This window comes from Cetorhinus maximus, chromosome 15 (genome assembly GCF_964194155.1).
Source record: "Cetorhinus maximus chromosome 15, sCetMax3.hap1.1, whole genome shotgun sequence".
NCBI classification, from domain to species: Eukaryota; Metazoa; Chordata; class Chondrichthyes; order Lamniformes; family Cetorhinidae; genus Cetorhinus; species Cetorhinus maximus.
Window position 1 is genome coordinate 73080147 of NC_135893.1, and position 13131 is coordinate 73093277.

Sequence of the window (13131 nt, forward strand, 5' to 3'; positions counted from 1 at the left end):
TTCCAAAGCTCCTTGTGACTCTGGATGATAAGCTGTTGATTTAAACTGTTTTATCCCCAAACTGTTAGCTGTGACATGAAATTTGACCCCTGATCTGATTGTATTTCTTTAGGTAAACCATATTGTGTGAAAAATTTAACTCAACAATCTTCTTAGTTGTAATATTTAAAGGTATTGCTCCAGGGAAACCTGTAGACACATCCATTATTGTCAATAAATGCTGATTTCCACTTTTAGCCTTTAGGGAGGGTTCCTACACAATTAATAATGACCCTACTTAAAGGTTCTTCAAATGCTGGTATTGGGAATAAAGGTGCTGGCTTAATCACTGCTTGTGGTTTTCCTGTTATTTGACCTGTATTACAGGTTCTACAGAATTTGACTGCATCTGTAAGCAATCCTGGCCAAAAAAAAAACCTCTATGTTTTCCTAATTCCTAAATGCACCCCCCCCGCCCCATTGGAATTTCATGAGCAATCCTCAGAATCTCATTTCTATACCCTAATGGGATAACAATCTGATGTACCTCCCTCCAGCTTTCATTTGCTGAGACATGATTCAACCTCCATCTTCTCATCAAAATATCCCCTAGAAGATAATAGCATACTGGAATACATTTTGCTTCTGTTTCTGAATAAGCTTTCTGAGATAACTGTTTTAATTGCAAATCATTTTTCTGTAATTCCATTAATCTCTTTGAGTTAAACGTTTCAACTGAACTGTCCTGCATTCTTTCCTCCTGAACAATATTATCAAATACAGTGCCAGCTAATTAGATTTTGACACCTTCTTCTTGCCTTTGATGTCTTGTTTATCTTGTCCTTGCCTTTGATATCTTGTTTATCTTGTTCTTCCCGATGAGCCTTTGATCTCGTTATAACACAATCAGGAAACAATGCAGATGTTCCTTCTGTAATACCTCTGTGGAAAACACTTCCATAGGATGCTTAACTACCATAGGCATCACCCACATTTGTGATCCAGCTATATCATTACCCAGAATGAATAAAGTGAACCCCTGCAATAGGCATTTTTCCACCACTCCAACTATAACTTCACCTGTCTTCCATTTGCTCTTTAAATTTACCTTAGATTTAGCATCTCCATGAGCCCCACTTATTGTTACCTTCTCCTGAAATACTCCCTTTAAACAACAAACATCACTATCCCACAACATTAAGGATTGACTAGCCTCTGTATCTCAAATTTTAACATCTTTAGCTATTCAACCCTGTACACATGGAAAGACTTTCCTCTCACATACAAAATCTTTAAACATTTCTGCAACCTGCTGCTCTTGAGTAGACAGTGAATACATTCCCACTTCTTTATCTATCACTGATTCTCCCTGTTTTACCCGTACACAAACCAATGGTTTCTCCTATGCCTGAACCTCAGAATCCACAGTACTCCACAGTAATTTTACTTAGAACTTTTCTGTACTCCAATAATTCCTACAGATTTTTCCTGCAACACACTGACTTTGTGTGCCCCACTTTATTACAATGAAAACACCTCAGTTTTCGAATGCCACTTCTACCTTCAGCGCCTTCCTTTTTATTCTGAGAAAGAACTCCCAGCTACTCCTTCTCTTCCCTGACTACCTACCACCTTTTCACAATCCCACTTTTTATCCTTCTCCAATTTGAAAGGGTGACGAAGAAAAGGTTTAGCTCTATGAGCTAACTCATAAACATAAGCTATTTCTGCTGCTTGTCTTACAGAATCAACCCTCTGTTCTTCCACATGAGTTCACACTAACGAAGGGATTGAATCTTTAAATTCTTCCAAAAGAATTACTTCCCTAAGAGCTGCATAAGTTGTCTCTCTTTTTAATGCCCTTATCCGCCGGTCAAAATTACTTTGTTTTACTCTTTTAAACTCGATATAAGCTTGCCCAGGCTGTTTTCTCATTATTTCCTAAATTTCTGCCTGTATGCTTCAGGAACCAACTCATATGCACTCAAAATAGCTTTTCTCACCACATCATAATTCACCGACATTTCTTCTGATAGCGAAGCATATACCTCAAGCGCCCTACATACCACCTTAGACTGTAATAAAAGCGTGCAGTTTTCCTGTGGCCATTTCATCTGTTTACCTAACTTCTCAAATGAAATAAAGAATGCCCCAATATCTTTTTTTCCCTCTCCCTCGCCTCCATCTATTTCTCTGTCCTTTGCTTCTAATTCAAGCTTTTTCATTTGCAACTGAAGTCTCACTACCTGCAACTATAACTCACTAGTGTCAGGTTTCACTTCCAACTGTAGATGCTGTGCCAAACTTTTAACTATATTTGATTCCCTAGCCCCCATAGGTAATCCCAAGTTTAACTTATCTGCCAACTCTGTTAACTTACTTTTGGTTAATTTCTCCAACCCAATCAGAGTTATCTCTTCTACTCCCAGACAAGTTTTAGCAATTGCCAAAGCTATCTTGCAGTCTGACCACTTCTTTAAAAAAAAAACCTCCCCAACTCCTGAATTCAAAGTGCCTCTCGTACTCGTAACCTTAAGATTCACCAATTCCAAACCAGTCAAGGAATTAGAAATATAATTTATCTCGGATGAGCCCCCAATTGTTACGAGACAGCAGTTGGTAAAGCTGAGTTATTTAAAAATTCCAGAAGGAAACTTTAAAAAACTGTCATAACCTTTAATCTTAAGTGTTATGTTTGAGATGCAACTCTAAATTCAGGAATCAGACCACTAGTTCTCAGAGGTTTTATATTAAGCTAAATGAAACATTTTATTAATTTATACAAGTGAAATATATGCGCATGGCCACAAATTACTACGATCATAACTTACAACAATTCCCAAACTAATCTCCATTTAAGGCAACAGCAACCCATAGACTTAACCAGACACCAGGCAAAGCATTTTCACCTTAAGAATTCAAAATGAGGTTCTTTTCACTTTGGTTCCTATGGAGACGGTTGGAGGCTTTCAGCTGTGTTTGATCTCACATTGCCTCTGCTCTGCACACACAAAACTGCTGAAGTTATACCTAGCATTGAATGTAAATTCTCATTGTATCATCAGCCTCTTCTAACAAAACCCCTTTCATAGTACCAATTTCATTAGCAATATAAACATATGGCTTGGTATCTGCTAGATAGGTATCAGTTTTCACCCCACTTCTTGAATGCTGTATTCAAAAAATGTAAATGCGCTCTATCACTCCCACATATCAAAACTAGTACATGTCGAAGCACCCAGACTAGGTGGCTTTAATCCAATTAAAACACCCCCACAGACTAAATCTCTAGTTTAAAAGAAAAATATTTTCTAATAATATTATATACATTAATAGCTTCATGACAAAAGTGACACTGCCCTTTATAACAAAATCATGCCTAGGTGTAAATGGATTCTTTTCATTCAAATCTACAGCAATAATTCACAAACATTCTTTGGCCAGACACACTAAAAAGTTCTTCTGGCCCTTTACATGGTATTGTATCTCTTTTCTAGGTTAGGTAATCGAATAAGTCTCAAAATATTGGTTTATAGCCTGTTATTTGATACATTTTTTGAGTAGATGTAATAGTGATTCATGCATTTGTAGTAATGTTAGTAAGATGATACATAATGGACTCTTGCTTCAAATTTTATGACTTTTTTTTACTATTTTCCTCCAGTTTGCTTTATTTCTCAGTCTCCTTATTTGTACCAACTATTCTCATTCCAGTTGTACTGTTTCTATCTTTAATAATTGTTTATCGTTAATTTAGATAATTGTCTTGCTATTTAAGACTACTACCATTAAATATAATACATGGTAGGATACTGAGAAGCGTAGTGGAACAGAGGAGCCTTGGCTTACTTGTCTGCAGATCCCTGAAAATAGCAGGACAGATAAATAAATTGGTTAAGAAAGCATGTGCATTAGCAGAGGGATCGAAATGAGAGAAGAGGTTATGCTAGAACTGTATAAAACACTAGGCCATAGCAAGAGTATTGCATACAGTTCTGGTCAGCACATTATAAGAAGGATGTGATCACAAACCACAGAGGGCACAGGAGGTTTGCAAGAATGTTGCCAGCAATGGAGAACTTTAGCGATGAGGAAAGATTGGATAGGCTAGGGTTGTTTTCTTTGGTGCAGGGGAAGATTTAATTGAAGGGTCTAGAGGTTCTTCCTATCTGTTTCCCATGGCAGAGAGGTCAGTAACCAGGGGGTATAGATTTAAAGTCATTGGCAGAAGAATTGGAGGGGAGTTGAGAATTTTATTCACCCAGAGGGTGATGGGGGTCTGGAACTCACTGCCTGAAAGGATGACAGAGGCAGCAACCCTCATGATAAAAAAAAATTTGGATATGTATTTGAAATGCGGTAACCTAGAGGATCAAGTGCTAGAAAATAGGATTAGATTGGATAGCTCTTTTGGCTGACGCAGACACGAGGGTTTGACTGTCTTCCTGTGCTGTAAATTTACAACCTTGGTCAAGCAATTTTACTTTCCTTTTCCTTACTGTTCCATCGGTGCTGCATTTTTTTTAAATGATGGCAGCTCAACTTAACCTGGAGGAATCAACTTTTTGCACAAGGGATTTATGTAGAATTATGGCATATTATCCAGCCATTTGGTTCAGCTGGTCTATACCAGATTAATGCACCGTATGAGCCTCCTCCCATCCTCCTAACCCTATCAGCACATCCCTCTATTCCTTTTCTCATGTATTTTTCTTACTTCCCCTTTTAAATGCAGAATTTGCAACACGGTTTACTCAGGCAACCAGCTGATTTTAACACCCCACTGATTTCAGTTACATAGGGGGCAGTAGCATATCTGTGTGAGGTAACAGGGTTTGTGGAAAGGGGAGGCTGCAGATTTGAATGCAGACCCACAGTGGTGAACATTGTTGTAAAATATTTTAATTCCTGATTTTATTTTTGGTAGCCTGTATGTAAAAATTTTGTCCAGAGTTTTGTTTGAAATGTAAATCATGAATGGAAAATACGTTCTTGTAATGTCAGAAATTAATTCAAGTTGTCACAGAAGTACCAGCTTTTAATTTTTAATGTAAAGTAATGATGGATGCTTGCATACAATGTGGAGTGCATGCAGTCAGCTGTGCATTGGTCTGGATGATAACATTTTATGCTGTCATTCGGTTAACCTGATTGTACAGACAAGTCCACTTTTACTGTTTGATCGTAATTTGCCTGTATTTATTTGGAAGTCATTAGATAATTTCGAAACTTTTGTGGGGTTGGGTGAGAAGGGAAGGGGTGCTGGTTATGGAATATACAGGAAACCCAATTCAAAAGAAACTCTGGTTATGTTTATTGTACACTCAGAAGAAACTCTAATGTTTTAGCTGTCCTCTGTTGAGCTTGAATCAGCCTCAGTTAATTTAGTTGTACATTGACATGCATACTGTGTTTGTTCATCAAAGGCATTTAATTATATTCTTTGGTCCCTTAAGTCTAGCAAATTACTGAACAGTTCAGTTTTGGTAAAAATCTGTTCAATTTCTTTGCAGAAGTTGCTGATGTAGCCAAGGAGAAAAGCACCGAAGTAATTGACGAAGAATGCGGGCTTGCCATTACATACAGTAAAAAGGGCAATGTGATGCCACATGCACGTTACGACTGTGTGGAGAAAGACTTTACGTATGTAGCACTGAGAGCTGATTGAGAAGAGTTAGTTAGGTGTGAAAGGCTTTCAAGTTTGTCATCTGATACTTATCCTTTTGTGAAGATTTGAATTGAGCGGTCTTGCAATGATTATATGCCTGTAATGCAGTAACTTATTGTACTAATAGGTTAACTGGTGCTATAATTCCCTGATATACAGCAACAAATTGAACAATGGTGTTTTTCTGTTCCAGTAACATCAGAATGCACCACACAATTTTCAGTCAGTATATTTTCTAGTGTTGGTAGCTTTTGTTCTGAGACCACAATTCATATTTTTAATTCAAGTCAGATGATCTGCATAAAATGTGTGCGCTTCATTTATATGGGTTTTTAGCTGAAGTGTCTAATCAGTGGCTTTTGTGATACATAAAGCCCTTGTACACTGCAAACAAGGGCATCACACTTCTATTTAAGGTTAAGGGGTTCTGACTATAGGGTATTGATGACCTCTCTGCAGGGTCTGCCTGATCTCCTAAATATTTCCAATATTTTTCAGATTTCCAGTGGCTACAATGTTTTGCTTTTTATTTTAACATTTGTTTTTTCCTCTTTGCTACTTATTCTGTTTGAATTTGTTGGTTGATCCTGGAGATTTAGTTTTTAATATTGTTTCCTTGACAGAAATTTTTAAATTTAAAAACCTGTTGGTGTGAACAACTTGAAATGTATGCAAGTTAATGGGAATATTTGAATTTAAACTTTGTGGGCTGCAGGACTCTGATAGGTGTGTGGCCCACAAACAAAAAGCTTGGACATCCCCTGCTCATGGTATCACCTTTGCCTGTATTTAACATAAAACAAAAATGTTAATTCTCTCTAACCCTCCGCCATTGCCTAATTAAATCCTGGGACCGGCTCGAGGCCAATTTTGGGTGTGTGAATTTCAATTCAGCAACAATTTAAAATGTATTTCTTTTTTAATACGCCGATGAAAAAGAGAGACATTTTTGAACTTTATTATCCAGTGTCAGCATCATTCACTCTCATAATCAACACTCATTCTTCTCTGCTTCATCAGTGCTCTTTACACTAAATGTCAAACGTGCATCGCCTGGCTTAAATTTTTTCTACTTTCCAAACAAGTCGCCCTGTGCGTCCTTCAGAAGATTGACACTCTTGTGTCGCATTATAGCTGTTTCAAACACATGATTACAGGGAAGTGGGTGAGATCTGTGTTATAATCTCCATAAAGACCCATAACTTTTAAAGATATGAATATCCCAGTGACCTATGGAAAGGATCACATGACAAGCTTCCACGTTTAAAGATTTTTACTGCAACAAGCAAACTAAAATCAACATTGACTTAAACATTACTTAGTCGGCAACTAATACACTAAACTCCAGAAAAGGTATTTTGGTCATTACCATGTAGATTCAAGTCCAAACCCCTCCACATCAGGGTAAGCTCTCCAGTGTCCTTTTTAAACAATTTCCCATACTCAATCCTCTGAGCATAATCAAATGGACTTCCAGCTGCAAGGTCCAATTTGGTGACTCCTTGGTTCTTGAGTCTCAAGTTCCATCTGTTCCGTCGTCTTCTTTCTGAACATAAAGCCAACACTTGGAAAAAGGTCCTGCTCTCACAATAGGTTTCCCTGCCTTGCACACGCAGCAGGATCTTGCGCTCTCACTCCAGGGTCTCTGAGTCTGTAAGCCTGGCAATAGTAAGGCCAGCTTCCCCCTCCTTTGTGTCCAGGTATTAAAGCTTATACTTCACTTGATAGGTTTTTAACCTGGGCCCATGTCTCCATGACAACCAAATCATATGGACTTAGCTCTGGGCAGATTAATATAAAGTTACATGCCCCTCTCTACTACTGAGTGTTACCTTGAATTAAAGGAGATAGTTTAAACATAACCATCTTATAAAGTCTCGCCTTCAAAACCGCTTCCAAGCCACTATTAGAAATGTACATCATGGCAGAAAGCTTGAAAGAACTGACTTCCAGCCTGTCAGTTTGCTAGTTTCAAATTCAAGTCCAAGGTGTGAGAAACCATTCATTTATCTGCCACATTAACCCTCTCGTCTCCAATTCTCAATGACTTAAAAGTTGCACTGCCTTATATTATTTTTAAAATGTAGGCAGAAATGATTGCAAAGAAAATCATCTCAATTTAAAGGTACAAGAATTTGGATCTTACATTCTAAGTAATATAATTTGAATGTTTTGATCTATAGTAATGCTCACAAAAATGTATAATTCAATTACCGTTTGACAGAAAGAGAGGTGAGATCCAGGCAAAAGTAGCAGGAGGTGGAGTTATCTTATCCTACTTTCTTGTCTGGAATTAGTTCCAGCTCTGCATGGATGCACCCGCCTTCACCTATTTTTCTGGTACTGTACTATCAGCACCATTTCCTGCTCTTGTTCCAAAACTGGAAAATTTTCTTAACTTTGTTTCCAATTTCACCCTTTCCCTACACTCTCATGGTCCATTTCTGACTCTTCCCTCCCCTTCCATGATGTCTCTGACTCCCTCCCTGAGGGACAGGCTATCGACCAATATTTGCTATAAGCCTGCTGATTCCCACTGCCCTTTGACTACACTTCCTCCCACCCAGCTTCGTGTAAGGACTCTATTCCATTCTCCCAAGTTCTCTGTCTCTGTCACATCTTTCTGACAATGCCACCTTCTGTTACCAATGCTTCCAATATGTTTCCTTTTTTCCTAAGCCAAAGGTTCCCCCTCAACCATGGTGGACTAGCTTCTTGACTGTGACCATTCCATTTCCTGCACTTCTGCTGTCACCCCTGCTCCTCCTTCCCAGAACAACTTAATCAGCCTTCATATTCGAAGGAACATCCTCTGCCATTTCCAACATGATCCACAAACACATTTCCCACCCCCAACCCCCAGCATTCCAAAGGGACCATTTCCTCTACGACACTCTAGCCATTCCTTTAGCCTTCACAAGACCCTGCTCCTTCCCATGGCCCCTTCCCATTCAGGCACAGGAGATGCAACACCTGCTGTGTTACCCTCTCTGTTCCCATCATCCAGGACTCAATGAATTCCTTACAGATGAAACAGCGATTTAGTTTCCTTTTAATTTAGCGCATTATATTTGCCTCTCATGTTGTGGTCTCTACACTGGAGGGACCACTTAACACAGATTGGGTGACAGCTTTGCTGAACACCTTAGTCCACTCCTCCAGTGTGACCACCAGCTTCTGCCCCAATCCTGCTCTGAGCCCACTATCCTCTGCTTCCAATGAAGCTCAAGGAATAGCACCTTACACTTTGATTCGAAGTTTTGTAGCTCCCTTGACTCAATATTAGGTTCTACAATTTCAGATAATAAACTTTTCCCACATTTATTTTCTTGGACAGCAGCTGTTGATGATTCTGTTCTTCCCACTTACAACTCTAGACCCATCATTTGTTTTTTTTCACCACTGCTGCTACTGCCCCCTTTTTGCCTTGCACCGTCATCCCTTTTGACATCTTTTGCTTTCTACCTTATCGCAGACCTTCCCTTTTGCACTTTCCTCCACCCTTTCTATGTCTCTGTAGTTACTTAAAACCTGATACATCTCTAACCTGCTTCCATTCTTTTGAAAAGGTCATCTCCCCATTTGCCTGACCCAAGCTTTTGTAGCATTTTCCATTTTTATTTTGAGCACCCATAGTACTTTGCTTTTCTATTAATTATCTTGCTTTTCTCGTTTTGAAATGGAAGGAGAGCAGTTCAAGAGTTTGGCCACAATTTCCGACAGCTAAATACTTGGAAGACCAAAGCTTATTATCTTCATCCCTGCTACAAACAATTGCTACTGACTTCATTCACGTTTGTACCCGCTGTTTCAAACTGAATTAAACTATTGTCAACCTCGGTGTCCTACTTGAGCCCAAGCCAAGCTTCAAGCCCCTTGCCCTCTTTATGACTGGCACTGTAACACTCTTCTGCTCTAGCTCAACCCATCAGCTGCTGAAACCCTCAGCCATACCTTTATTACATCATGACGCAACTTTCCAATGTTCTCCAGCTAGCCTCTGATCCTGCACCATCTGTAAACTTTAGCTTATCCAACTCTTTGCTGCTGTATCCTATCCCACAGCAAGACCTGTCCCCCACATCTTCTCAAAAAATAAAATTCTCATCTTTTTTACATCCCTCCCTAGCTTTATCACTCCCTATCTCTATAACACCCTCAAACCCTACAAATCCCTTCATCCCGAACTCTCGGTTCCTCTGACTTTGGTGCCTTGTGCATATATTTGTGCATTTATATACCCCTGGCATCGAACGTTTTTTTGTATTATGTTTCACAGGCCTGTGATCAGAGCAATTATTGGCAAGCTACAGAAAAAAAAACATGGCTTGAGGGGCAGCTAGAGTTGCTGTGGGTAACAGGGAGGTGGAATTTCAGGATTGTATGTTCCAGGATGTCACCACCCCACAGGCAGAGAGTTCAGGATAGTGGATGGGTGGCCGTTTGGAAGAGGCAGGAATTACATATCTCTTTGGAATGTAGGGTAGGGGGTATCACTCAAACTGCTAATGCATTTTGACAGAAGGGATGGGGAGAGATGGTACATAAGTATAAGCACAGTTTTAAAGACTGCAAGGCTAGAGGTACCTGGGTTTCTGTGCATAATCTTTGAAGGTGGCAGGAGATATTTAGAGTAGTTAGAAAAACATTTGGGATCTTGGGCAATAGAGATATTGAGTACAGAACCAGGGAAGTAATGCTAAATCTTTTAAAGCTTTGGTTAGGCCACAACTAGTGTATTGTCTAGTTCTGATCACTACTTTAGGAAGGAGGTGAAGAGCCTTGTGAGGGTGCAGAGCAGATTCACTAGAATGTTTCCAAGGAAGAGGGATTTTACCTATAATGTTAGGTTGGAGAAGTTGGGGTTGTTCTCCTTAGAGCAAAGGAGTTTGCAGGAAGATTTGATCAAGGTGAACAAGATTATAACAGGTTTACATAAGACAAAGAAAAGCTGTTCCTATTAACTGATGGTACAAGGACTAGGGGACACAGATTTACAGTTTTGTGCAAGAGATACAGAAGTCTGAGGAAGAACTTTTTTACACAGCAAATGATGGTCAGGAGTTTACTGCCTAGGGGAGTGATGGGAGCAGAGATGATCAATGATTTCAACAGGAAATTAGATGGGCACTTCAGGGAAATAAACCTGCAGTGTTTCAGGAATTGGGTGGGCGAGTGGAACTGACTGAATTGCTCTACTGAGATCTGGCATGGACCTGATGGGCCCGATGGCTTCCTTCTTTGCCATTATGATGATAGTGGCTGACCAAAAGTTTACCCAATGACTTGGTTTTGAGAAAAGTCTTATAAGTCCCTTAAAACTCACCTCTGGTCAAGCTGTTGTTCACCCCTATTACTATGTTCCCCATTGGCTTGAAATGCACTGTATATCTTTTTTTCTGTTTTTGATTATACCTCTGAAGTGATTTGTAACATTTTCTACACAAAAGGTGCTGTGTAAGTGCTGGTTTGTTATCTTTCCCAAATACAGCACAGGGTTAAAAACCGTTCATGTTTTTCTGTATTTGGTTCTGCATGGATATCAGCAACACAAGGCAGTTTGTGGCAGTGAGGACCTGAAGTTTATTGATTTCCAGAGTTAAATACTCATTAACCATTTTTGACGTCCATCCTCCAATATTTAAGAATTTGTGATCAGTTATATTCTTCCTTTAAAATATTTAAAATAAACTATTTTCTCTGTTATAGGCGCACAGAAAATGAGATATCGGAGCCTGTGGGCAACAATTCGAATTTCTGTGAGCAGTGCTATTGTTACATCTGTGACAAGCCTGCCTCTGAGGTGGGTACTACGGACTGCAATTTTTCACAGAAACCATATTGCATCCTTTTTATGGAGTATAGTGGTAAAATGTTATGATGTCCTGAGAAAAAATAAATCAAAAGTTAGCATCAGGGAAATGAGAGAAAATTTGAAGTAAAACATTTTGTTTGTTGGGATGCAGACCAAATTTTTGTTTACAAGCTGTGAAGGAAAACGATGCTTTTGACTTCTGCATTGAAAGCAAATTGGAAAGAAATAGCTTACTGTCATTGCACATTTATAGTAAATATTACTATGTGCAATAAGGTTGATGTGCTTTCTCGCTACTTAGTGTTTTTAAATTTGTAATGTCTTCCCCTTTACATCTCTCCTCTATATTAGTGCCAATACTGGAAGCTTCCTTCAATTTGCCATTGCAATGCTCACAATAAGAGTACATACTGGAAAGCACATCGTGATGTTGCACTAACCGGTGCGCTCTCAATATTCAATTTCAACTTGGTTGACATTGATGCGGAGCTTCGACATGGAGGTAAACATTATCACTGGGTGTGGTTACAGAGTCTGTTAGCAACTTGGGTGTGCTAAGTGTTTGTGCCTAGATTAGCAATTATGTATTGCAGCTTAGAATTCTGTTTTACCAGCTGTCCCGTTGTCTAGAAATTCGATTCCTACTATAATGATTTAGGAATCCTGATCCAAGCATTCTTGTCAATCCTATTTTTTTGAGAGCAGCATATTTTAAAAGCTTAATGACTGTGTAACTTTGTAATTTAAGTTCTGCAAGCTCGCAAATTGACACCATGAAACTATGTTAAGCATAATATTTCATGTATATTAGTTATGCATTCATCCAGATTCATCTGCATTGACACTGATGTAAGATAGTCAGCAGTTAATTACACAAGAGTATTAGGATAAAGCAGCTGCAATGTCATAAAACTACGCACCCTCAGCAGCTTATGAACATCAACAGGCCAAGATTGAATTATTACTTCAAATTGACTGTTTGGCATTTAATCTTTATGTAGTGTTGGATTTTTAAAAATTTAGTCTTCTGTTTAGTTCTTTTAAATATATGATGAATGTGGCAGATGTGATTGAAGCAGTGACATAACAAAGAGAGTACAAATGAGGACTGCAATACACATTACAGCTTCAGCCCGAGGGACTTGTCAGAGCTAAGTGGGTAAATGTACCGTCTAACACACCATTGAGCCATGTAGATTAGAAAAGCCCCAGATTTGTTCATTGTTCTGTGGTGAAGTTATTTGAACATAACTGGGATGTGGTGGGAGTGCTCCAGGTAACATTCATGTTCCTTGATTGGGAAAAATAATTAACTAGGATTCTCATTCCTTTTTTGGTATCCAGTAGCTTTTGCTGCAAAGTGCATGTGTATAATGATTGTGATGAATAAAGAGAAGGCCATTTAGACAAGAATCCAGAGGGCTAGAAAGACCCACAAAAACTACATCCTAGTATGAATTTAAACTTTTAGGAAAGGAAAAGAAGATGCTGTGTAGTCAGACTGACCAGCTGTCCCGGATTTTCTGGGATTGCCCGGAAATTTTCCTTCCTGTCCTTGGCATGCATTTTCTGGGGTGCCATTCGTCCCGGATTCCTCCAGCAGCAAAAGAGGAAGCTGTCAAGGTCGTCTCTTGTTGCTGCCCAAGCATCTTTGATGTCTGTGCATACA

At 39.1% G+C, this 13131-nt stretch overlaps 1 protein-coding gene and 1 long non-coding RNA gene across 6 annotated transcripts in view; one reads left to right on the plus strand and one right to left on the minus strand.

Moving 5' to 3' along the window:
• The window catches only part of LOC144690813 (uncharacterized), a 111130-nt gene that overhangs the window by 55847 nt on the left and 42152 nt on the right, over positions 1 to 13131 (minus strand). The gene's annotated exons all lie outside the window — the stretch shown is intronic.
• The window catches only part of LOC144690811 (uncharacterized), a 75321-nt gene that overhangs the window by 16821 nt on the left and 45369 nt on the right, over positions 1 to 13131 (plus strand). For all 5 annotated transcript variants that reach the window (XM_078558641.1, XM_078558640.1, XM_078558642.1 and 2 more), the window contains exons 3-5: positions 5493 to 5622; positions 11357 to 11450; positions 11814 to 11964. In XM_078558641.1, coding sequence (XP_078414767.1) covers positions 5493 to 5622; positions 11357 to 11450; positions 11814 to 11964 — 375 coding nt within the window. The remainder of the gene's footprint in view (positions 1 to 5492; positions 5623 to 11356; positions 11451 to 11813; positions 11965 to 13131) is intronic.